The sequence below is a fragment of the Manacus vitellinus genome, unplaced genomic scaffold (assembly GCF_001715985.3).
Source record: "Manacus vitellinus isolate BGI_N305 unplaced genomic scaffold, ASM171598v3 scaffold_52_pilon, whole genome shotgun sequence".
NCBI lineage: Eukaryota > Metazoa > Chordata > Aves > Passeriformes > Pipridae > Manacus > Manacus vitellinus.
The window spans coordinates 4,553,844-4,580,220 of NW_021940628.1; the positions used below are offsets into that span (position 1 = coordinate 4,553,844).

A 26,377-nucleotide genomic window follows, 5' to 3' on the forward strand; every position below is an offset into this window, starting at 1 on the left:
CAGGGAAAGCCACACCCACCCAGGCACACCACATTATCCCAGGAATCCTGGGCTGCCCCGGCTCAGGGGACGGAAGCCCTGCTCTCTTGCTACATGGAATGACGTATTTGGCAGCACCCAGATATTCCCACAGCCCACCTGAGACCACCAGGTTTCACAGACAGGGCTGGCTGGGGCCAGTGGGCAGCTCCTCCCCAGGAGTGCCAGGCTGGTGCTCTGCACCTTTGCAGGGCACTGCTTCACACCTGCACCCCTCGGCCGTGCATCTGGATCACCTGGGCTCGGAGGGTCTGGATCCCGCTCAGGATGGTCTTCTGGTGCTCCACCAGCGTGATCCCCAGGCTGAGGATGTCTCTGCAAAATGAGCCCCATGTCAGCCAGGACAAACCAGCCCTGACTGCCACGTGCCCCGACACCGACTGCTCCCAGGCAAGGGCAGCACCAGCAGATTCCAGACATGCAGGAGTAAGAAATCCCCAGCCTTTCGTCCCAGCTGAAGCAATCCTGACACTGAGCAGGAATCCTGGGCTCACAGGAGCCTGTAGCACGCCAAGTGTGGGACAGCTCCAACCCCACCACCCTGTGCTGTGGCACAACAGCTTATCAGTAAATCACACTGGATTGGGCTCTGCTCTCTGGCAGGGGAAGGAAACACTGATCTCGCTGCGCCCACAACACAAGGTTACAGCCAGGAAACCAGGTCACTTACTGGGCTGTCATCCTGGCCACTGACTCCAGGTAGCAGTAGCCCGCAGCAGTGAAGTTGTCTTTGTACCTGCCCATTTCTATCGTTTCCAGCCACTCGCCTACAGAGCTGAAAGATGGGAAGGCTGAGAAGGTTCCCTCGGAGAAGGGGATGGATGTGCCATGGGACCTGCCAACAGAGCAGGTGGTGAGGAGGGAGTGGGGCATGGCACAGCAGTGGGGGGACGGGCAGGCATGGCAAGAGAGTGGTCACCTGGGGCACGTGGAGCTGGGGCACTTCGGGGGCTCCAGACTCTGCACCAACTTGCTGAGGACATTGTGGATGTGGGAGAACTTGGGCCTCTGGCTGCGGTCCTTCTGCCAGCATTGGAGCATCAGCTGGTGGAGGGGGGGCTGGCAGTTCGCTGGGGCGGGCAGGCGGAACCCGTCCTCCACAGCCTTCATCACCTGCAGTGAGGGGCACGTGAGGGGCTGGGGTCAGGTGCTGCAATGCAAATCAAAGGCAAACTCTGGGGCAAACTCTGGGGCAAACCTCCCTCCTCACACCCCGCCCAGGAGCAGCAGCAGCTCCTCTGTGCGCCGCAAAGCCACCACACACCATCAGCAGTCACCACACCATCATCTACCGCGCGGCCGCGGGACTCACGTCCTGGTGGGACATGTCCCAGTAGGGTCTCTCGCCATAGGACATGACTTCCCACATGACGATGCCGAAGCTCCACACGTCGCTGGCCGGGCTGAAGTGGTGATACTGGATGGCCTCGGGGGCTGACCACAGCACCAGGCTCTTCCCACGCTGGACGGGCAGAAGGGCAGGGATGACGCGCTCGCCCAGCGGGACGTGGCCAGGGCTGGCGATTCCCAGGTGGCCATTTATTGGTCAACGTGCCCTGCCTGGCACCACAAACCCACGGGCCACGAGCACATTTAGTACTAAGAGAAAACTTTTCCCTCAATTTGTTTAAAATGACAGTGCAACTGTACACTACATGGGAGTGCAAGTCCTGAAATATTAATGGGAGAGGAGAGTGTCCCCAGGAAGAGCTGATGGCATTTTATACATTAATATTTAATGAAAACCACCTCAGAGCTGCACAAACACAAGTCCCTTTGCCCTGACTTGTTCTCCTGTAATGAACCATCCCCATGCTGGCATCTGCAGAGCCCTCTGCAGACACACTTGGGGAAGCAGGTGACAGAGACCACTGCTAATTGTAATTAACAGCGGGGAGACCTTGACCCCAAAGCCACACAGCCCTGCTGCAGCACAGTGGGAAAAGCCAGGGCTCCTGCTGGGCTGTCCATCCTGTGGCTCTGCAGGAGGCTCCATCCCCAGGCACAGCAGGGCGTGGCCGTGCAGCAGGGCTGTGGCTGGAACAGGCGTGGTGCTGGGCTGCTGCTGTGCAGTTCCCTGCCCAAACACACTGGATTTCTGAGAAAGAAGCTGAAGGTGCAGAGGTCCTGTTCATACCTGAGGAAGGAAATGGGAACTTAGAAAAAGTGTTGACAACTGAATGTGGAAATGCAGCTCACCATGGTGGAGAAGATGGTTTCCATCTTATCTTCTTGTGGCCGTCTGAACCCAGTGATCTTGCACACCAGGCTGCTGCTCACAAGGACCTTGTGTGCAGCCAGGCTTTTGTGCACGTAGCCCATCTCTGCCAGGTACGCCATGCCAGAGGCAATGCCCTGCAGCATGCAGACGAGCTGCGAGCCCGTGAACTGCCCCTCGTGTTTCTTTGAAAGCAGAGGAGGAAAAGCCAAAGGTGAGCAATGGGGACACAGCCAGCAGAGCCTGAGCTGGGCAGACCCCCCAGAACTCACCCTGAGAAAGGAGTCCAGCAGGCCATTCCCCAGGTACTCCATCACTATCATCATGGTGCTCCCTGCACAGACAGACAAGGAGCACAGCGTGAGTGCCACCATCACTCGGGCAGTCTGGACACCACAGGGGTTAGAAATCCAGGTGCCAATCCCTCCATTGCCTTGGAGAAGACAAGGACTTTATCTTGGCCAGGCTGCAAGGAGCAGTGGGTCCAAGGCTTTCCTGTCATTCCCAGCTAGGATCCTACTGAATTCCAGTATCAGAAATTCCTTTCATCAAGACTCTGAACCACATCACAAAGGACAGCACAGCCCAGCGACAGCAAAAGCACCCAGCTCAGCCAGAATACTTCCTTTCCTAATAAAAAGCCTAGTTAGCACACGTGCTCCAGTTCCTTTGGATTTACATGAATACCCATTTAACTGCTGCATCTGGAGCCTGGTTCAGCACACACACTCATGGGAGAGAGCCAGAGCAGTCAGTCTCATCTGTTTTACTGACAGAATCTCACTTCAATTTGCTTTTATTAAAAGTCCACGGGTTTGGTTGCTAAGCCAGTCCCACTACCTGCATTTATTAATCTAGCTGGAAGCTTTCTATTAATCATCAAAATGCAAAACCAGCTGATACACGTGGGAACATCTGATCTCCCAGGAGCCAAGTGGACCTCCAGCATCAGGTCACCGCTCCAATGCAGCAGCAGGAGTTCATTCCTGCCCAGGAGCCTCCCGGGACCCCCATACCTCTGGTGATGACCCCCTCCAGGCGGATGACGTTGGAGTGGTCAAACTGGCCCATGGTGCAGGCCTCAGCCAGGAAGGAGTGCTGCTGCTTCTCCGAGCAGCCTGCCCGCAGCGTCTGGATGGCCACGGGCAGCTCCCGCTTGCTGGGCAGCTTCAGGCACCCCCGGCACATCTCCCCGAACTCTCCTGTGCAGCAGAGAGATGGGTTAAACAGGTCCATGGCTGCTCAGCACCTGCCCTTCCCGAGGACCTGCCCTGGATCACCCGCGGGTGTTCTCTCCACACTCTGCTCCAGTGCATATTGTGTTTTATCCCACAGGAAGAGGATTAACCCCTTGTCACTGAGCTCATGCTCCAGAGCCTGGCTGCTCTGCCTCCCAGCTTGACATGTACAGAGCCTTCTTTCCAAGGAGCCAAGCATGGCAGGGCCAGAGGGCTCCTGCAGTGCTTGAGGGGGAACATCCCACTGCAGAGCCACACGCTGCACAACAGGAGCTGTGGAATTCCCAACATAAAAAGCCAATATTGGCTTTACAGCAAAAAGTGTATAGCTATGAATAGCTTTATTGATTTGAAAATCAGGTTCTTGTTGGATCAGCAGTGAGACAAACACACCTCCAAATTCCTTAGATTTAAACATTTCCCTGACTAATTTATTTCCTGATTTTTCAAACACCAGTTTGATTCTGAAAGGTACAGGGGTTCATCTGAGCTGCTCCATGCCACAGCTCAGAGACAACCTTGTCCCCTCCTCAGTGTCCTCTCCGCTTCAACACTGTCCTTCAGCTGCAGGAAAAGCCCTTCCCTCCTCCCTTTCTCCACCTCTGCTGCTCCTGCAGCTGAATTTCTCTTTAGGAAAAGAAATGACAAAGAATGATCATGTTTCCCACATTCTGGCACACAGTAGCCATTAAGGCTCTAAGGCTTGGCCAGGGGATTTTAATCTGCTTTTAAATTTTAGGCAGTGAAGTTGATGAAAATCGATAAATCATTAGGTTCACATATTTATAAATAGTTTTCATGTTGCTGTCAAACTGCCCAGATGCAGGTAATTGCTGATGCTTTCTGGTCCACATGGTACTCGCTTGGCTGTGCTCAGTGTCTCAGGAAAACACCAAGAATGTGGAACCAAGCTCCCAGACAAAATCCTTGCCACCCCCACTTGTAACCTCCACTGCAGGCAGGTGCCCCTGAGACAGGAGCAATGTCACAGCACTGCCATGGCCCAGAATGCTGGGGGCGAGAGGGGAGTGCTCTGGCTGGGCACAGGCACAGCCCCTGGCATGGCCACCACCCCGCAGAACTTGCCTGTCCTGATGATTCTCTCAATTTTTATGCTGGCATTATCCAGCTCCTTGGCAAAGAGGTGCACAGCCTGCATGGGGTCTTCGCAGGTGTCGGGGTCAATGTACGTCCTCCTGGTCGGTATTTTAACTGCAGGAAAGGCAGAAACAGCAGATGAGAAGGGCTCAGCAGAGCTTCCCCCCACCCATCCCTGGGTTATTAACAGCAATAAATTCGGGATCCCCACAGTCGCACCAGCCACTTACAGTGGAAGTACAGCTCCTCATCCCCATCCTGGCTGGCTTTGCTGTACCCACACTGCCTGCAAAGAGAATGAAGATGCATTCCAGGACCTGGGCAGCACCCCTTGGCCCAGCTCAGACCCCTCTGGTCCGTACCCAGCCCTGCTCACCTCCTCCAGACCATCACACCGATCACAGTGGACACCAGCACCGTCAGCCCTGCAATGGCCACCACCACAATGATGAGGACGGGGTTCTGCTCACTGGAGGCCACTGTCACTGTGGGAGGGAAGCAGAGCCGGTCAGCTACGTGCCCTGGGGCAGGTCTGAGGAGAGGGACCACCCTGGTCACTGCTCCCATGGCCTGCCCACGTCCTCCAGCCAGCAGGGCCGTGGGAGTAGCCACCCACTTGCTTTTCACCATCCTCACAACGATTCATGTTCTGGTTCAGCTTTATGAACTCAAGCTGGTGGGATCAGCCCAACATGCTGGGCAGTGCTGCAGGCACAGATGGAGCAATCCAGTGTTGCTGCACTAGCTCCTGGTTTTGTTAATCAGAGCTGAGGAAGATTCCTGTTTATCAGAGGGACATATCAAAATTTATGGCTTACAAATAGTTTTCCTTCATCACACTAGCTCTTCTCTTCCTGCTTTTGCAACCAGGGGTATTAAAAAGCTACATTCTCTATAAAACTTTTATTGGCTTCAATTCATTCTGAAACGTCTTCTGTGTGGCAAATGGAGGCAATTTAAAGCCCTGTTAAACACAATCTGCAGGAGTCGTACTGAGTCAGCCAGCTCAGGCTTGCACTTCCAGCCAAGGTGGGGGATTGTGCTGAAGCCCAACATTCTTCCTCCAGCCGTCTTTTAGTGAAATAAGATGCTTCTGAACCACAGTTATGAATGGGAACTGAAAAGGAAAAGCCCCAGCAGACAACATTGATGCTGACTGCCCTGAACCAGCCAAGCAGAGGACAAGCCAACTGCCTACTGAGCCAGGACAGCAGCAGAGTGGAAGGAAGGGGGAGCAGTCACATGTTAAGCACATTTTTGGGTAATCTCAGCCAAAGAGCAGAGACTGTCCCAGTCTCCACACCAGAGAGCGGCTGCCCTCGCTGACACTGCACTGAGAAGAGCCAGGACAGGAACCCCCAGGACAGGCAGGGCACCAAGACCAAACTCATTAAAATCCAATGGGAAAATGCAAGGACAGCAGGTTCCTGGGCAGTACATGCCCTTAGACCTGGAGCAGCAGAACCAGAGGAACAGGTGCTGCTCCATAACACCAGGAGCAGCTGGGGCAGGAGCTGTGAGCGCAGCATCCCCATGGCCCAGCTCAGAGCCCTGACAGGGACAGGGACACGAGCCTTGCTGCACTTACATTCTGCCAGCGTCTCCACTTCAATGCCAGGGTTGTAGTTCCCATAGTCTGGAGAGGAAGATGTTCGGATTTGGAAGATATAGAGGGTACCAGGTTTCAGGTTATTGACCGTCACGGCCGTTGATGTGGTTTTCACAGTCGAGTAACTTTGATCTCTCTGATCCTGTGAAATAATGAGATACCTGAGATGGAGCTGGACTGACAGCTGTGCTGCAGAGCCAGCACAGCACAGCCACATCCTTGCCTCTGGGCCCTGTCAGGAAGCCTGTCCAAGCAGCCAAGCTCCAAGAGAAACAATACCTTCACTGGATGTCTCATTAATAGAAATTACATGGGAAGGTCACAGGAAATGGCAGCTAGAGCTGGATGAGGTGCTATGAGAACGGGGGAGGATGGGGTGGTGGAGAGCAGCTGTGTCATCCTGCACAGCTCCTTCCCCCTGCACCAGAGCTCAGCTGTGGCACTGTCCAGCCCCGTCCTGCTCCCCTGCTGCAGTCATTTAGCCCTGGAGTAAATCCACATAGACTGGCAAACACTGAGGAATCACAGCTGGAAGGTGGAGCCCCGAGGAGCACCCCAGGCCAGTCTGGCACAAGCACAGGCAGTGTCCCAGCCCCACATCCAGCACGGGCAGTGTCCCAGCCCCACGTCCAGCACGGGCAGTGTCCCAGCCCCACATCCAGGACAGGCAGTGTCCCAGCCCCATATCCAGCACGGGCAGTGTCCCAGCCCCACATCCAGCACAGGCAGTGTCCCACCCCCAGGTCCAGCACAGGTAGTGTCCCAGCCCCAGGTCCAGTACAGGCAGTGTCCCAGCCCCACATCCAGCACAGGCAGTGTCCCAGCCCCACATCCAGCACGGGCAGTGTCCCACCCCCTGGTCTGGCACAGGCAGCGATCGCTCACTGCACCACTCACATCGCTACCAAATGTGTTTTCCATTTGATATACTTTTCCTCTAGAATCTCCACAGTTAAAGCAAAAGCTTTAAAAGCAAAGATTAGGAACTAAGTTGATTTTCATGTCAGCATCAAGAGCCTCATTTCAGTGAACAATTGCTAAACTACAGTTAAATTTCCTACCCAAGCAGGACGGATCCTCATTTCATACCCCAAATATTGTGTTGCTGCAGCCCATTTGCACAGGAATTACCATCTCGGGCTCCAGCATTTGCCCTCCCCCACAGATCCCTCCTCTCAAATCTATCAGATGCTGAAAATCACATTAATATGAATCAGCTTCACGGTAGCTGGTTTCTAAATACAGAACACTGACACGTCACCTGCGCAGTGTGCCTGACGTGCCGTCAGCTCCATAACGAGCCTGAGCACACGCAGATAAGGTAATTTGCAGAACTGTGTCATAAACTGCATTTATTTTGATTTAAAGCTTGCCCTTGCTCTGCCCACCGGTATTTCTTTTAAAATTCCCAATCCACTGTCCCTGTCAAAAAGCAGCAATTTTTAAAATCAAGAGACTGTCACTCCTCCTGTGTGAAGGGCCACTCACAGCTCACTACAGTGGCAGGTTCATGGCCCTTGGTCCCAAAACAGTGCAGAGCACAAGATCCAACACTGTCCCAGAGAGTAGGCTGGGAACACAGAGGCCATCTCCTCAAGGAATTCACTGTGGTGTCACAGTCCTGTCTGGCTGGTGTCACACGGTGGGTGGGTGACTGGGACTGGGATGGGGGGCACATGCAGCACCCGGTACTGTGCTCCTGAAAGCAGACCTGGCTGGCAGGAGAAGGACCCAGAGTCGACCGGGGCACAAGCAGAGCCCGAACTGGTGCCCAGCACGTACCTTCTCGTAGTACCTGACCTCGTACTCGGTGCCGTTGGTGCTGGGGAAGCCTGGCTCCTGCCATGACAAGGAGACGCTCTTCTGCTCTACTTTATCCGTGCGGATGTCGGTGACAGGATTTGGTGCTGGAAAAGTGCAGAGCAAAGGGGCAGTGACTGCAGTGCTGCCTCAGTAAAACCCTCAACAATTTAAACAGCTGCAGAGTGTGCAGCTTCTGCAGTTCTTTCTCTCTGAATCAGGACTGAAATAACTTCAATTTGGTGACCATCCAATGGGAGAAGATGGTGGTAAAACACAGTAGCTTTGTAATCTGTGAACAGTCAGGAACACTCCAATGGAAAACTGGCAAGAATCCTAACAGCACCCTCTGCTCTCAGTGCTGCACAGGCATCCGAGCACTGGCTCACATCCTGAGCTCTGAACCCCTGCTAAGGATTTCTGGGAAAGACAAAATGCAATCTTTGATCAGGAGGGCTGATGGGACACACCAAGGCCTCCTCAGCCACTTGGTACTGGATCTGCCCCATGCCAACAAACAGCTGGGAGTATGGGAGGGCCACCCGCCCGCCTGCCCTGCTCTGAGCACAGCCCGTGCCCCAGGAGCTGGCTGTGTATTTCTGGTCAGCACGTGCTCCACGCTGCAGCTCCCTCCCTGACACATGTGAACCCATTTAGTTCATCCACTGCAAGATGCACTTGTCAACTACTCCCATTTTAACCAGGTTTGGCTCCAAAACTGTCTCCAGCCTGTGCAGCCTGGTCACGACCCTCAGGCACAGCAAAAGGTGCAGAGGGATGTTGACTGTTGACTGTTTCCAGCTTGTCCCACTTCCCATGAAATCAGGACATTTGCTGGACTGGTCTCTGTCCCACAGAGATGCCTGTGGAGAGGAACAAGTCCCTGGAAAGCAAACTTAAGTATCCGTGAAATTTTGTATTTATTACTTAGCTCATTAATCTTCACTGAAGAAAAAAGCCCTCCTTATGTTTTATTCACAGTGACTTGCTCCTTGATTCCAAGTCCCTTTGGCTTCCAATGAGAGTGTGAGCGAAGCCAAAGGGGCTCCCACGTAGCTCCCAGTGCCCACACATGGCTCCCTCCACTGTGACCCACCCCGTGGCCTGGGACATCATCAGACATAATCCCCCAGGGAATTCACTGGCCCCAGAGTTGGCCTTGAAGGAGACACTGAACTGTCCCTGCATCAGGAACAGGGAGGGAGCTCACCCCCAGCACGAAGCACGGCAGGAAGGTCAGTGGTGCTCTGTCTGTGTGCTGGTAAAGGGCCAGCACTGGCAACACCCACCTGTGGTGAAGGTTGCCCCAACTCTTGCCTCGAGTCCAGCTCCTATAAACTAAGCTAAGTGCTCCTTGCTGTGTTACATGATTCTCATCAATAAAATATCACACAACTGCCCTCCTGTACCTCTGAATCCAGCAAATGGACTGGAGAGACCTGAACGTGTGGTCTTGACTGTTAACAAAGTCATCAGGAAAAATCCCACTCACTCAGGAACAGGTTGTAGAGCAGAGCCCATGGTACATGCCAGAAAAGCAGGCACCAGCCTCAAACAGGTTTAAAAAGCATTAAAGAAAATCACACAGGCTATAAAGCATTTCACACTGTGAAAAAAATGTGTTTCCCATCAATATTTTAAGCTCTCCTAACATTGCCTCTATTCTGAAAAAGCAAACATTAAATTATTCACCACTCTGCCTGATTTTATAAACTCCATTCCCTTGTACGTGGGTTTTCTCCTCTTGATTAAGCAGAGCAGCAGCAGAACAGGCATAAAACTAGATGTGGGACCATGTCCCTCCTTGGAATGATCCACTGTATCCAAAACCTGCCCTCAGTGAGGGCACCAAACGCCTCTGTGCCCTGCCCTGTTTGTGCCCAACAGAGCCACCTCTCCCCTCCCTCACCAGTTACTGACATCCCAACACAGAACACGCCCTGGGCACCATCCCAGCCAGCTCCCACCTCAGAGTTCTCCATTCCAAACCAGAGAAGCTGCCTCTCAAGTCAGCAGGCAGCTCTTTCAGGGCAAAAACCCCAGGAGTGCAGACCCTCACCCCAGAACCAGCTCATCCCACGGCCCCACTGCCCCCTGGGCACTGCACCAGCCCCAGGCACACGCAGGGAAATCTGCTTCAGAGGATCAAATTCCAGCCAAAATGCCTTCTCCACTCTCAGGAAGAAGGATGCATTCAAGCACTGGCTGCATTATTAATCTGCAGCAGATTTAAAAGCCCTTTAAGGCAGGAGCCGATCCCTGCCAGAAATACAAATGACACGGGCCCAGAGTGCACATTTACATGGCTAATGCAGCTCTGCTCCTGCAGGTAAACAGCTCTGCTCACTCCTCAAACACTTTTATTTAGTCCCATGCTGGGGCCAGATTAGAAAAAACACAGTATTAATTTTGCCTCCTGCAGACTAAATTGCATCTCTTCTTTTCCCTGCAAATATGGGGAATGATGGCCAGTTCCCTCTGGTGACTGCTGGAGAGGAGGGGTAGCGCAGATCTGCACTCAGAGCTGGATTAGAGGGGCTAGATAGGGTCCTGTTTCTTGTTTAATTTTTCCTCTGAACCTGCATATCTGCAGCCAGAGCCCCCCTGTTGCTGCAAATGACTTCCAAGATCACGGCATGACAGCCCCCATGGGCTGTTCAGACATCACTGCTGTTCAGGCATATCTGGAGTCTCCTTTCTCTTGACCTCTGGCCCCATCAGGCATTTCTGTGGTGGCCTCTAATGACGAGGGGCTGCAGGGCTGGGACCCCAGGAGATGGCATGCTCTGCAGAGCAGCTCCACACGCCATCCATGCCAGCCATGGCTGCCTGTCCTGCCTGCACAGGGTCCCCTCCTCACAGTGGGGTCTTACAGGCAAACTCAGCTGCACAGCTGCCTCTCCAGCAGAGGACCTTCTCCCCACCTTCCCCCCCTCTTTGCCAGTGGGCACAGGTTAACCATCACCATCACTCCTTGCCCAGAGTGCCAAGGCAAGAGGAGCCAGGGCACAGGGTTTTCATGCAAAGGTGCCTGCAAGACAGGGCAGCCCCAGCCTGGCATTGCCCAGGAGGGGACACCTTCAGCAGCAAAAACTGTCCATGTTCCCAGAAACTTCCCAAGCCTCAGCTGCTCAGGTAATTCCAAGCCACCATCTGCATCTGGAGACTTGACAGCTCAATGAGAGACATTGATTTTGAACAGATTACAGGATTAATTATCCACATCCTTTATGTGCATTTCAGTTCCCTCAGGAGTACACAGTGTTGAGTAAGAGGCTGAGATTCCCCCTTCCCAAGGGGAAAAGCTGCTCTGAGCAGCCAAGGTACAGGCTGGTATCACGGACTTGCTGCTTTGCTCCCTAAGAGGGCAGGGCATTTGCTGCCCATACCTGGCCTCTTGTGTCAATTCGGAGCCCCAGGCAAGGAGACAGCTCCGGAGCACTGGTCCCTCTGCCTGCACCAGACTGGAGGAACCGCTCATTATTAGACCTCCCCCTATTAAGCTCACCCTTCCCCAGCCTGTTCATTGGCTCACTGGCCTGAGCTTGAGAGGCAGAAGATCTTCCCAGAGCAAAATCCATCCTTGAACAGCCAAGATCCTAATGAGAAATGACACTTCTGCCGAGGAGCAGTCTGCAGCACAGCATCCCCCAACGGATCCAGGGGGGTTATGGTATGAGGGGAGAGAAAGCAACAACGTGCACAAAAACATTTGATCAAGTGGTGGGAAAATTATTTATAGTAAGATCAAAGTTTAATCTCTTCAGATGAAATTGTTGGCCAATTCCTGCCAAGAGGTATGTGAGGATCGTCTGTCTCCATTAACTGTGGTTTGGCAAAGGGTTTTCATGCAAATTAATAATGTAACTGCAGGGGAATGGACAAGGACACAACAAGCCAGAGCTGACTGTCCTTTGGCACAGCCAACAGCCAAGGAAGGACTGACCCCTCTGGCCAGGGCCCCATCCACAGGCAGCCAGGAGCCTGCTTCCCCTCACCTGAGGGAACAGAAATGCCAAATGGGAAACAGAAGGGAATAATTATGACAAGAAATTGTGTCCAGAGACTAGCGCAGGATAAAGAGAGAAAATAAATTTTTTTGTTTCCAAAGGATAGGCAACATTTGAATTATCTGGATTAAGGAGGATTTTTTGTGAATGGGCTGAAAATGTTGCTCCATCAAAGGTATTTTTCTGTGATCTGTAAATTCATCTGCAGCTGGATCATGGAGCAGGCTCATCCCTCAGCAGCCCAGCCTGTCACCACACTCACTCCTTGCCTCCCCACAGCACCCGCCATAACCCCCTGAGAGTGCCACGCACCAGTCTTTGTCCACCCCTCTGCCACCACTGAGCACCACGCCTGTGCCACTGGGGAAAACCGAGTGGAATCAGGGCACTGCCACAGCACAGGCCTGTGGAGCCCGAGGACAGTCCCCACACCACCTCCAGACCCCGTGTGCTCCCAGCAGCAAAGACACCGACCCGTCTTTGGAGCAGACCCACACGTCCCAGAGGTGACGTGCCAGAGCAGAACAGTGCCAGCCACTGCCCCTCGGCGCAGCGGGGGCGAAGCACCGACCCCAGTCCGTGTGTGCCACCCCACACCCTGCCCGTGGCCGTACCTGCGTGGCCGGTGGACACGTTGACCTCGGCGTACTGCGGCCCCGCCAGCGGGCTGACCCCGGAGACGCCGTTGACGGCTGCCACACGGATGGTGTAGTTGGCGTGAGGCAGCAGGTTCACCAGGGTGACGGTGCGCTCCACCAGCCCTGTCTGCTGTGGCACGAAGCCCACGCTGCTGCCACACTGCTCACAGCGGCCCCGCAGCGCCGCCGGGCACCGACCACACCACAGGCTGTAGGTCAGGTCGCTGCGGCCGCCGGCGTCGGCCGGGGCACTCCACTGCAGCACCAGGGACGACTGCCGCAGGCTGTACACCAGGTTCCTCGGGGCAGAGGGCGGGCCTGGAAACAGAAGAGTGTCTTTGCACAGGTGCCAGGACAAACCTATGGGTTCTCTGGGAGCAGCAGCACAGGCTGGCAGACCATGAGAGCGTGGTCCTGGACAGGCACATCACGGGATGGCACAAGGGGACACGGAGGCACTGGTGTGTGCAGCACAGTGGGACGTGGGACAGAGGATCCCTGCTGGAGTGACGTGTGTGCACCACAAGTCACAGTTCACACTGTGTGTGAAAAGCACCCCACTGGACCCAGCACCTCCCCAGGGTTCGGCCCAGGGGCCCAGGAGCACACCAGTGGTCGGACATGCCCAGCCACGCCCGGCAGAGCTGGAGGGTTCCTCATTGCTGTGCCAGCAGCTGGTCAGCATCCATCACTGAAGCAGCTGGAGTCCAATCCAATTAACTAGAGGCCATTTAATTAAAATCTGTGAACTATAGCGACTAAATGACTGTGCCCCAGTTTTACCGGGGAGTCTGAGAACCTGACCATGCATCTGTCTCATCAGACTGCAGCCTCAGCCTGTGAGCTCCATGGCACAGGGACAGCCCCTCCATCCCCTCCCCACTGCAGCAGCACCCCAGTGCAGACAGGATCCCCAGGGATGTGCTCCCACAGGTGAGGACATAGTGCAGGCGGGGGACAGGCTGGGACAGCCCTGGGCACCCCCCTGGCCCTGTGCTGTAGGACAGACACAGTGCCTGAGCCCGGTTCCCTCGCCACGAGGAGCGGCTGCCCCGGTGAGATGGGACGTACGTGTGCAGGACGCGGATGGTGGGTCTGACGGAGACCTGGAGTAGTTCTTCTGGCACGAACAGAACGTGGAGGCTTCCTCGTGCGTGAAGCTGTGCTCAGGGCATGGGGAGCAGAGGGGGAGATGGAGGGAGACCTTGTAAAATCCTGGAAGACAAGCTGAAAGAGAGAGAAGGAGTTATGGGAAGAGCCCCACAAGCTGACTGGGAACACATCTGATGACTGCATTTCCCTGTTTCCTGGGACATCTTTTGCTGCTGCTGGCCAGCAGACACCACCCTCCAAGCTTTCCTTGAGCATCTACATGATTCTGGCACAAAGCAAGGTGTGCACTGGTTTGACCCAGAAGAGACATTTGGGTAGCTCTGCACTGACTTCCATAGTAAATGTCATTCCCTACCTAGGGCACTAGACAAACCAGGAAAAACTATCAACCATTAAAATTATTCCCCAAACTTCCAGCTCCCTCTTTAGATTTGAGAAACCAAACCAAAACTAAGATTACATTCATAGAATGGAGACAGAGCTTGCTTTTTCCTTTAGTTAGGCAGCACTGACCACAACACAGGGCAGAAATATCACTGCATCAGGCAGGACAGGAAAATCAATCCTGTTTACAAACATGACAGGATCCAAGCACTAAGCCCAGAGCCCCCATCCCTTGGATGTGCCTGTCACACAATTCTGACATTTCATCATCGGAATTTGAACATTTCCATTTAGAAGCATCTTTCAGACTGTTCCTCCCTGTTTTCTAACAGCCAGATGTAACTTTACCAAAGTATCTGTCATTAATAATGTCACAAAATGCCCCAGTTTGCACATCCCAGGAACAGGCACCACAACCCTGTGCGAGCACATCCCACAAGGAGTCGTGGGCTTTACTTGCTAATTTTGTTCCTTGGCTGTCCAAAACTTGCCCTTGAGAAGAACAAAGGCACCCAGCACATGTGATGCATCATGTGTGTGTCTCTGTTTCTTTTTTCAGATAAACTCCCACCCTTTTCCACCTCGTCCTACAAGTATTTTTCTTGCTCTGTTTTAGGTGTCCTTGTCATTTTGCAGTGCTTATTTCTGCAGTGGGTACGTGTCAGCTCTCGAGAGATCAGGTCATCAATTTATAGAATGAAATTCTCTTTTCTGTACACTCTTTTCTATCCTGTTCCTTGTCCTCTGGTACTACCACAACTAAATTGTTAAACAATAAAATTCAATAATTCATTCTCCCAGAGGCAAAGAGAAGCAGCCATATGGGTCAGACGGATCAATCATCTCTCTCCAGCTCCACCACTGCTGACCACAGAAGCTCCTCAAGGCGTGCCTGATCCACGTCACTGACAGAGAGAGCATGTTCCCCCTTGGATGTAACACTGCCTGCACACACAGTCAAACCAGCAGCAGAACAAGCCACACTGATTTGTGCTGCAGGTTGGTTGATTACCCAACACAAAGCAACCATGGGAAGGGCTCCTCTCACCACCTCATCTGACACGGCTCCTCGGACGGGAGTGGATGTCTCTGTGAAGAAACAGCAATGATTCCCAGCCTGTGCCATAGGGACAGAGGGCCAATTGAGGATGCAGAGCTGGAAAATGCATGATTTCCTACTCCTGTGGCACAGGACAGCTTTCATTTTCCCTTCCCAGCAAAGTCCTGCCAGCAGCAGAAGTGCTGCATGTGCCAGTGTGGATCAATAACGACCGTGGCCTCACTCAAAACACCTATACTGGCATCTATAATTAACACCACAACTTGGTTGCCTTCCAAAATCAATTCCTTTCTAGTTTTTGTCATGGAATTGTATCTGACAAAGTTCATCTGCTTTAATGTGTGTTAATTTTCTCTGTTGAAGTAGACATTCACAAAAATGATCTTTAGGAAAGCCACACCTGGAAGAACACGCAGCCAGCACTGGGGGGTGTTGCAGTGAGAACTAGAACAGCACCTGGGGGGCTGAGGTGCCCCAGCAGCCTGACAAGAAGAAAATTAAATACACAAAAATATTTAGTAAGACAGTCTTGAAATATCTAACAGAGTGCATTTGCTGAATCCAGCCAAGACTGACAGAACCTTGTTGCTATTTATGCCGGAATGTTCCTCAAGGACACACTGAAGCAGGCACATCCACTGAGCCAAGTGCAATTTACTGTTGTCTCTCTCAGTTCCCTAATGGATCCACCAAACAGTTCCCAGGGAAGGACTGGCTGACCGGCCTCTCCAGGACACCCCGTACCTGCCGAGCACTTTGGCTCACACAGATCCCTCAGCAAGACACGTCCCCACAGTATTTCAACAGCACATCCAGCATGTCCATCCAGCAGCCAGGTATCCATAACCTTAACCTGACAGGAATTCTGCAAACTACTTGTGATGCTTATAATTTTTGGAGTAGTTTGCTCTGAAATTGTCATGGAGCAATTTGTGTCTGGCTCTGCTGTGATTTCCACAGCCATAATTATTCCAGACATACTGTGAACCAGTGATGTAAAATACAACCCAAAGCCTGATAATTACTCCCCAGAGACTGAAGAGAGAGCCCATTTTCCACAGGTGTTCCATGTGCATGGCTGATGGGAAGCAGCACCCACCATCCAGCATTACAGCTGCTGCAGGAGGTGTCACTGATGGGCAAGGCAGATGGATATTCCAGATTCATTCAGCAGAAAGCTCTCCACCCCTTTGGACTGTCACTTTTCCCAGGTCACAAAGGGGCTCCAGCCATGTTCTGATAGAGCACAACACCCAAGAGGAGAAAGCCAAAATGTAGCTCACGCAGGAAACCAAAGTACAAATTTCCACGGTGATTATTCCTCCAGTGACAGGCACAGATTGGCTCCCACAGCCCCTGCTCGCTGCCCTGATCCCATCCCACGGCCTCTGTGGTGTCCCCAGCTCTGGCCCTGCCAAGGACCAGCTCAGTGCAGCTGTGCCAACCCTGCAAGCACAGGGCCTGGCTGTGGGATGCCCACAGCTGCATCTGTGATGAAAGTAAAACCTGGGGCTTTGTGCAACTTACAGAGTCCCAGGAGGAAAAATAAACTTATTATGCATAATCCTCCAGTATCAGTCAGCAGATAAAATACACTCCAGGAGCACATACAGGTTTGTAAGCTAATGTATAAAAGATGAAACAAATAAAAAGCCCCAAGTGCTGTACATTTGTCAGAGCCCCTTTGGAGCAGTGGTGCAGGACAGGAGAATGGACAGGAAAAAGCTTGGCTTTCCTGCAGCAGGAATTAGCAGGGTCTGAAGGCCTATTTGTTTTTTTTTCATCTCTCCTAATTTCACAGTGAGGGCACAAACATTATCTTGGCCCAGCCCTTTTGGCACTTAAATCAGGGTTACAGGGATGCCAGCTCTGACCGAGTTCAAACGCCTTCCCCAGCTCACCTCCTGCATCCCCAGCTGTGCCACAGCTGCCGTCAGTGCCACAGCCCTGCTGCCACCACGGCCCTGCCACGCCACGGGCACCAGCAGCAGCAAAACCCCCACCACCTCCAGTCCACCACCCAGACCTCTCAGGCCCACAAGAGCTGTGACAGAGACTCTGGCTAGGAAGTTTCACCAGCAGACTCGTACCTGTTGAGCTCTCCAAAGCCACAGGTATGGGACCACAGTGGTGCAACCAGGTGTGCTGTGCCATTACCTTACCCCAAACTCCCACTGTATCCACCTGCCTCCAGCTCACGGGCTTTTGTCCTCACTGAAGAATTTCCACAGCCCTGGCTGCTTTCATCAGAAAGCTTTTAAAGCTATTCACTTAGCACTATGCTAATGCGGGGCTGCAAAACAAACACAAAACTTTCAACCCTTAAAAACTATTTTCTGATATTTAACCAGACATCAGACGCTGCTTCACAGAGAGTGACTAATGACCTGCTTTCTGTGAGAGGGGAGAAAAACTTAATTATGTCCATTAAATTACTTCAAATATTTTTCCTCTGAGAATATGAATTATTTAAACTCAACACAGAGAAACCTGAAACATTAGCAAAAGCCTTCTGGGACTCGCTATGTAAATCCCCACTTGAAACAGATGGGGAAAGCATGGCAAGCTGCCACGCAGCCAGGGAAGCAATCAACAGCACCGAGATTTCAATTCGATAGCTTTAATAAGGTCTTCTTAAGGAGAAGCCACTGTCCAGAGCTCTGGGAAGAGCATCCCACTGCCTGGAAGAGGAGGCACCATCAGCACAGTGTAAAACTGAAAAGCCTCGAGTTGTTCCTGAGGGACAGATCCGATTCCGCTGGAAAAGCTCACTCTCCTATTGCACCACCCGCCTCAAATGCAGGAGACCTCTACCTGTCTGGGACTTATTCAGCTGTTTTCTCTCAATCCTTATTGGAGGTGAAAAAGGAGAGGTCCAAGGTATCACTAGGACATAAGGCATGGGCAGCAAAGGGTCTTTTCAGCCGTGTTTTACTGAAGAACTCACCCCCTCTGCCAGATATCAGCTGGCAGTAAGGTGCCCAGGGACAGCATTAGCCCTGGAACTCTCTTTGTTCAGAGACTGACACACTCCAAGGAGGAGCACAGCAGCCAGTATCCCACATTCAGGGTTGATCGCACACCTGGCTCTCACCTGCCTTCAAAAGTGAGATGGAAGTAGTCACAGAGCCTGGCTGGTTAGTGGGACACCCATTAAGGCACATCCATCTTTACAGCTGTCATTAAACGTAACCTTCTGAGCTGCAAAGTCACCACATTATTAAACAGTGTCCAAAGCAAGACAACAGCAATCTTAATGTTCCAGACTAATTTTAACATTATGGATAAAGCTGTGGGAAATGCCTGATGGCATCCAGAGCTCTAGCACATCTGCACAGCCAGCACTGTGCTGCAGAGCAGCCCCGGGCAGCGTGTCCCATGTTCCCAACCACCACCCTCCAAATGAAGGTCTGGTGGTTTGCTGGGGAGCTGCCATTGCCTAAAGAAACATATTGCTGACAATAGGCAATTCCACTTGTCCAAGCTGTGCTCAGGCACCTGAGTGGTCTGGCAGCAGTACAGACTGACACAGATAAAAAACTGCCAGAGGACACCAATGGCACCTTTACCTCTGCATCCCCCGTCCTTCTCCTCAAAGCCGGGGCCGCACGTGCATTTCCCTATGGGGACCAGCCACTCGCCCTCAGTGCTGCAGTGCATCCGGGGGGGATTATCCACGTCCACCTCAGCATGAGCGACACAAGCGCCCTTAACTTCCACCAACGTCGCAAAGGCCGTCTCTGCCACCGTGTCTGGGAACACGGCCAAGTTCTGCACGGTGGTGAGGCATTTCTTGTAATAGACTCGCACAGAGACCAGCGCCACACAGGCACCCATGTCCTGGAAGCCCAGGTGGAAGCCTCTCTTGCTCAGGTGCCCTATCTCCCTCAGCTCGGTGTTCAGCTTCATCTTGCGCTCGCCCAGGTCCCCCTGTGTGAAACTCTCATCAGCAGCGATGGTGTCGATCTTGGTGTGTTTGCTCTCGTGGACGCTCCGGCCCAGGTCGGAGTCAGACTCGACATAGTACAAGTTGAAAGTCTCCTTGCAGGTGCTCATCACGCCAGGGATGCTGTTGCAGTCCCGCAGGGTGAACTTGAGCTCGATGAAGATCCTCTGACCGTCGCGCCTGGCGATCCAGCCCGTCTGCAGCCAGTTGTTCTGATTCGGCTCCATGACGTTGCACACCTGGTACGTGCGGATCGGTTTGTAGTTCTCATCCACGCCGCTGATCTCTTCCCACTGGGGACAGAATACAAAGGTGTAACAGCTCAGGAGCTGCCCCGGCAGAGACACACTAGTCACACCATCATATGAGGACATCAAACATCTTTGCAAACAGCAGCAGCAGCTTCTCTGCCAGGAGAAGTTTTAGCTGGAACAGGACAAATCCTCTGACTGCAAGTGAAATGGTGTTTCCCCAAAGCTACCAGCAGAGATTCTGATCAGTGAAATGATGATTCAACCCTCGCAGCCTGAATGACAACCTGGCAATTTCCCAAAGCAATTCTTTCTGGGGGTAAATTTATGCAAAATAGCCAAAATGTACCCAAAACAGAGTTTCTTCTGCAGACAAACAGCTGGGCCACACAGATGACTCCAGGATCTATCACTATTCCCTCTGAATGCTTTATTTTCATTCCAGAAAAGCAGCTGTAGACCGACCCCAGCAGCAAAGCCAGGGCCTGATCAAACAAACCCTACATGACACAGAGCTCCTGACAACTCCCCCAGCCACAGCCCTCAGATTCCAAGGGCTGGACTGATCCCCAGACCTCCTGCTGGTGTGCAAACCACAACACAAAGCCTTAACTGGTCGGTGTTTATCTGCTTGTTTTAGGAGTGTAAAATCCATTTCGAGGAGGGACTCCACACTAGTTGCACTCAGCCAGCACCTCTCTGTTCCCTGGGGTGCCCGGTGACAATTTGCCCATCGCCCCTGGAACGAGGAGACCCCGCGGCTGCCAGCCCCCCCCCCCCCGGCTCCGTGTAAGCAAAGTGCTCATACTACAGGACTTCAAATGCTGCTGAGCACCAAGAGGCCAACAGACCCTCTCGGGTGGTGCAGGGGGGCAGTCCCACCATTGTGCTTACCCCGTTTGATGGGTGCGAGGTCCAGCCCAGCTCTGCCTGAGATTCCTTCGAGTCCAGCAGGACAACTGCAGGGAAGATAACATGTTAGCAAACCCACTGACACAGGAAACGCCGGTAAAACCCACCCAGTCCAACCACTGGGAAGCTCAGTGTCATGCTGTGCTGGGTCCCAGGGCACGGGAGCAGCTCCCGCCCCGACTCCACCAGCCGTGTCGTCACCGTGTGAGGACCGTGCGCTGCAGAGCTCCCACCTCGCAGGTAGCTCACCAGTGCCCTAACGAGTGTTCCATCCCAGGGACGATCCCTCTGACACCGCAGCCAACCCCGCCACTGTGCCGTGCCTGTAGCGTGCGGATACTGGCACTGAAAGGTACCGGCGGCTGCTTTGAAACAGGGATTTCCCTGGCAGACGACACCCTTTTTCCACAAAACAGCCAATTCTTTCTTTGACAGGAAGAGCTATGTTCCTCAGTTCACAGCTTCACGATGCTTCCACGTTGCCAGCCGGCAAACAGCCACAGCCCCGGACCGGCAGGTTGAGCCTCGCCTCGGGCTCACACACCGGTAACGCGGGGCGCGGCAGCGCATCCCCGGCGGCCGTTTCGCTCGGAGTGCTCCGGGATGCTCCGGGATGCTGTTCCCGGCGCCGGGGCCGGGCGGGTCCGTCCGTGGCGGGGCACCTCCGCGCAGGACGGAACAGAGGGGCTCGAACCGTGGCCCTGCACGGAGCACCGGCAGCGCGGCGCGGGCTAGCGGCGCCGCACGAGCCCATTCCGCCCAACGAGCTTCGGTGCACGCGGGAACCGGGACGTCCCGTCATGCTACCCAGCCACTACCGCGGGGACCCGGCCGCCCTCTCCCGCTCATCCCAGCAGGTCCCCGCGCCCGGAACAAGCGGCGGCACATCCGGCCCACGACCCGGCCGGCCGGCCCCGGAGCGTCCCCCGCCACCGAGCCAGAGCCAGCCTCTCCCGCTACCACGGCAACGCGCAGCCCGACCGCCGCGGGCGAAGCAACGTCGGGTCCGAGCGGCGAGGCCACCGGGCGCGCCGATCCGCCGCGCACGGGGGACACGGCGGCCGGAGCAGCGGGGACACGGGAGCCGCCCACTCGGCCCGCCGGCTCACCCTGCATCGGCGGCGGCGCGGGGCAGCGGCAGGAGCGGCGGGAGCAGGAGCGGCGGAGCAGGAGCGGCAGAGCGGGAGCAAGCGGGAGCACGGCAGCGCAACCCCCGTCTCCATGGCGCCCCAGCCCGCGCCCCCGCGCGCCCGCACCCGCGCCGCCGCCGTCGCGCGCGGCTCCCCGCCCCGCCCCCGACCGCTGACCCCCGCCCCGGGGGCGGGGCCAGCGCCCACCCGGCGCGCAATCGGCGGGAAGGGGCGGTGGCCGAGGCCGGCGCGGGGGTCCGGGTTCTGGGTCCCGCCTGGAGGAGCCCCCGGCACCGGTCCGGGCTCGCTCCTGCCGGGACGGGCCGGCACGCCACGGGCCCGAGCTTTGGGCCGCCTGCGGCTGCCTGCCCAGGGCAGGGGCCTCGCCGCCCCATGGAAGCCAAAGGGCTGCTGAGGCAAGGGCAGCCCTTGCTGATGCTGAGACGCTGCGGCCACAATTAGCAGTGCTGTGCCGCCCCCATCGCCCAGATGATGTTTGCTCCCTGCTGGTGGTAGCTCTTTTCTGCAGCACGGGGCCCAGGAGAGCAGCGGAGTAAATCTCATTCCTGCCCTGGCCTGCAAAAGATGCCTGAGAATGTCAGTTTTACGTCGAGCCCTCTATCCTGCCTTTCTGGGTTGAAATTTGGTTCACAGCTTCATCCCGAGGTCCTTCAAGCCCAACAGCTACTGTAGAAGCAAAAGTGGCCAGAAACCCTGGGAAAAGGCAGGCCCAGGCAGAGTGGGTCCTGCCGGACCCGTGCCAAGGACAGTGCTGTGGCAGCAGGCGTGGCACCGGGAGGCTGTGGGAGAGCTGCCTGAGCTGGGGTGGTGATTCCTGGCTCACTGCAGCCTAGGTACATGCCACCAGGCCCACGGCCTCCTGCTCTGGAGGAGGAACTTGACAAGGTTTGATTACCACTAATTGTAGGTGTTGCAGGTCCCTGCAAAGTTTAGTCAGGCTGAACACCTGCCAGCTTCCCACCTGATGGTGGATACCGTGACACCAAAGCTTGCTTATGTAGCAACATTTGTTCCTGTGGGATGTTCCCTTTGCTGTGATTATGTGCTGTCAAATGTAAAACATTGCAAGTCTAGAATAAAAATACTGAACCTCCATCTGACTCAGCCCAGCCGGGCTATGGCACCCTGTGCATGGCCCCTGCTCACAGGGGTGGGTACTCGGACCACAGGCCAAGCCCAGCTGGACACCTGGAGCCAGAGGGTGTTTCCAGCTTTCCCTTCATCTCTCAGCACCTCTGCAGACAGTCACTACCTTTTCTTTCTGTGTTGACCTGGTGACAAAGTCTCCATTCATTTGTCAATGCTTTTCCCATCCTTGAGACCTCAACATGGGCCGGTGCTTTGGGTGCTGCTGCACCAGCCCTTGGAGCCAGATCCGCTCCCGCTGTGCAACTGCAGCCCAGCAGCTCCTGGAACAGCCCTGATGATTGGGGGCACAGGTTCATATGATCAAAACTCTCTCTCCATCACGTTACAGGGCAGGGAAGCAAAAGACAGGGTTTATTTATAATCTTCCTCAAGTGGAAACCAGAAGAAGTGACCCGTTATTACTGGAGATTTCTCAAGCCACCCAGGAAGAAAAGTGATATTTAGTTGTCGTTAAAGGCTCAGAACTGCATAACAATTTCATGCTATGTTAACTTCTAGGTTTTCCTTCGCATATAAATTTTTAAGGAGTAAAATAGAAAAACCGAAGCACTTGACCTTTAATCACAGTTATTTGTGTGATCAGTCAAGTGTGGGAAAAAGCTAGTTTGTGCTTGAAAGATGCCCTTTAAAGCCAGATTGCTCTAATATGACACACAACTCTCACAGTGTAATACAAAGGATCTCGCTTGCCCGCCTGCAGGCACAGGAGCTCCTGTTTAGTATTCACACACTGGGTCTTGCTGCTGGGACAGTGGAAGGTATCAATGTCATGAAGCAAATCAGTCCAAGCCCCTGGGACAGCTCCATTCACTGCCGAGCCCCACAGGCGTGAACACTTTCCTGTCAGTGAGGAGCCAAGCAGGGAAGAGGATTTTGGATGTATATGGACGATTTGATGTTAGATATGTTTCACTAGAAGAAGGGTCTGTCATGCAAATATAGTACATGGCTTTTCCACTTATCTGAAATATTATTCCAAGCACTTATAAAATCTTTATATTAGAACAATCTTTTAATCAAGATTAAAAATTAAATTAAATTAAATTTTTTTAAAAAATTAAAAATTAAAAAATCTTTTAATCAAGATTTTGAAGTATCATATTGTTTTGGGGAAATGATCTCATGAATTTTTCTTTGGCAACACCAGATGACTAAAAGCCATTGCTGGGGTGAAGGAAGCAGAGCAGCCTTTAATGGAGACTATTGGATTTCTTCACTGTCAGGCACAGTGTATGAGCAGGGCCAGGCCTCTGAGCCCAAAGATGAACTAGGGAGCAGGACAGAGGGGTCAGGGAACACAGCACAGGGGTGCACAGCAGACAGCTCCTCGAGCACCAGCAGCACAACAAGGGGCCAGTTTCTGCAGGCAAAGAAAGAGGAATACCCAGATTGCTTCTCACCTCTGCTGCTCACATCCAGCTCTGGGGCTGCTGCTCTGACCTGCTCCAGGGTGCTGCCAGAGCTACAGGTTGAGCCTGTGGAGACAAGCAGGAAAGCAAAGACACCAGGTCATCCAGGCTCCAGATTGCCAGGGGAACTTGTGCGACGAGCAGGGCCAGCCCAGAAAACGTGTAATTGGCCGAGCTGAGATATTACCTGCTCTAAGTGGAGACAGAAAAGTAGTTTTGTCACCACAGTGAAAATAACCCTCCTGGGGAAAAAAAATCAATACAAACACCAAGGAAAGAGAATCAGAATCCAAGACCATCAATTCCTGAGATAAAGAGTTGAAAGTCTCAGTGGGAGGACAGCCAGATCTGGACTGAAAAACAAAACTTTGCTTCTTTTGCTGACAAATTACTTTTTATGCGAAAGGACAAAGGAGCCGGGAGGATGCAGGCCTTAATGTATGGCTGGAAGAGCAATCCTTGACAAAAGACAGAGCAGGCAGAAACCTCATGGAAGCTTTTGCACTTCTCCTTTCTCTTCCACACTTGAAAGGATTTTCCTACAATGGAAAACAAGGGATTTGTGCAATTTCATACTGTTTTGGGCTTGTCACACAAACATGCTCCAGGACTTTTGTTGCCTCTGCTGTGACAAAGGCAGAGCCAGAGCAGAGGAGGCAACAGCAATACAGCACAAGTGTGTGTGGCATTAGGGAATATCCCACTGAGGAAAGTGGCTCAGGTAATCTGGTCCCATTGGCACCTCCCCAGCCCCCACTCCTATCTGATCCCAAGGATCAAACTCCACTTCCCAGGGGCACAACACTCCATCAAAGCCAGTGCTGGCCAATCCCTCTCGCCCTCCTACTACCTGGCAGAAATCACAGTGAAAATGAAAGCTGATGTAAAGCTTCCCTATAAATCTCATGTCCAAAGCTGCACAGCTCAGCCTCATGGCTGCAAAGGAAAAACCCTTCTACCTTCTAGGCTGTTCATCTGCAAATACAAAGCAACCAGAGCTGTGCAGTTGTTTTTAATAGCTCAGTCTTTTTGTCAGATGTGTACTCTTTGCTTCAGGATCTCTGCACTATAAATGTTTTGCAGCAGCTCTTTAGCTTTTAAGGTAATCACATAAAAGACCCTTGACTGCATAAAGGCAGCTAATCTGGGTAAATGCCTTTAAGCATCTTTACGTTTCTTGCTAACGGATTTCCAGGCAGCCCACAGAGATCCACGTTCTAGAAAATAATGTAAAATAGAGTAACTGTCTAATTTTTTTAAATGCCTCACATTCATCATATACTGAGAAAATTCAGAGCTCCAGGCAGCATAAAATCATTACACTTACATAAGTCATACCCATTCTGTCATCATCAGTATGAATCCAGCCTTTGGCTGGGGCACGGATCCACTCGACATTAAGTTCCAACTCGACCAGAGACAAATTACCACACATTGCTAATTAGAACCAGGCAGGAGGGATCCAGGCACTGCAATCTGGTGACAGAGCCTGAAGGGCACATTGAGGCATGCACTGATCTGGGGAGTCGTGTGTGGAAAAGCATGTGTGGGATCTCCCCCTTTGGGAGCAGCGGGAGGGCCCGGGGGGTGATGCCATGCTGTGCCTCCCACTACACTGAGCCAGAGGTTGCCCAAGGGGAGAGAGAGGGAAGTGGGACCCCTCTGCAGGAGTGGGTCTCCCCGGGTGCCCTGGCCTGGTCACTGCTGACTGGCTGACCCGGTGCTGATGTTCACGTGGGCGGCACTGAGTGAGAGGAAACCCTTTGGTGCCAATAGAAAAGTAATTTAGAGCTCCAGAGGAATCCAACCATAATTCAGTGCTAATTAATGTCTAATTACTTTAAGTAAACATATTGAATTTGGGACTGTGTCCTACTTCCCCCATTCAGTCACTTCTGAGCAGCATGGCCAGAAACACTAACCTCCTATGCTCCCATGGCCAGTGAGCACAAGCACTTGGGCAAATTCCACCCCATCCCCAGCAGGACCCAGAGGCTCTGGAGCTGCTCTGCCCCTTCACTGCTGGCAGCCAGCACAGACCTTCATGATGGAGACTTGCACAGCAGAGTCACTGTGCTGGGGGGCCTGAGCAGAGGGAGCCCCAGCTCCCTGGGGAGACAGGTCCTGCCCTGCAGAGATGCTTTGCTGATGGCAGGATGGCAGCACCCTGATCTTTGCACAGACAGGCTTCTTCCCCCTTAGCCTGCCTCTGCTGTGGCTTCACTTACGCTGCTTGAAAGGCAGAGGTGCAGAGTGAGAGCTCAGGTGTGTGAGCCTCTGAGAGCCGAGGGAGGAATGAGGATGTACCTCAAGTCTAATGGTTCAAACAACCACTAAAGTAATTTTGACACC

At 53.3% G+C, this 26,377-nt stretch overlaps 1 protein-coding gene across 1 annotated transcript; it reads right to left on the reverse strand.

Moving 5' to 3' along the window:
• Positions 1 to 60: 60 nt before the first annotated feature.
• On the reverse strand, positions 61 to 20,454 carry EPHA10 (EPH receptor A10). The gene is made up of 17 exons (XM_029963071.1): positions 20,424 to 20,454; positions 20,299 to 20,363; positions 18,777 to 19,446; positions 13,722 to 13,877; positions 12,627 to 12,968; positions 7,985 to 8,109; positions 6,182 to 6,344; positions 4,970 to 5,078; positions 4,824 to 4,879; positions 4,582 to 4,707; positions 3,274 to 3,459; positions 2,530 to 2,591; positions 2,239 to 2,442; positions 1,352 to 1,501; positions 959 to 1,152; positions 710 to 874; positions 61 to 354 (listed from the first exon to the last, which is right to left on the reverse strand). The coding sequence occupies exons 1-17, from the start codon at positions 20,452 to 20,454 to the stop codon at positions 240 to 242; spliced, it is 2,919 nt and encodes a 972-aa protein (XP_029818931.1). The 3' UTR covers positions 61 to 239.
• Positions 20,455 to 26,377: the final 5,923 nt, after the last annotated feature.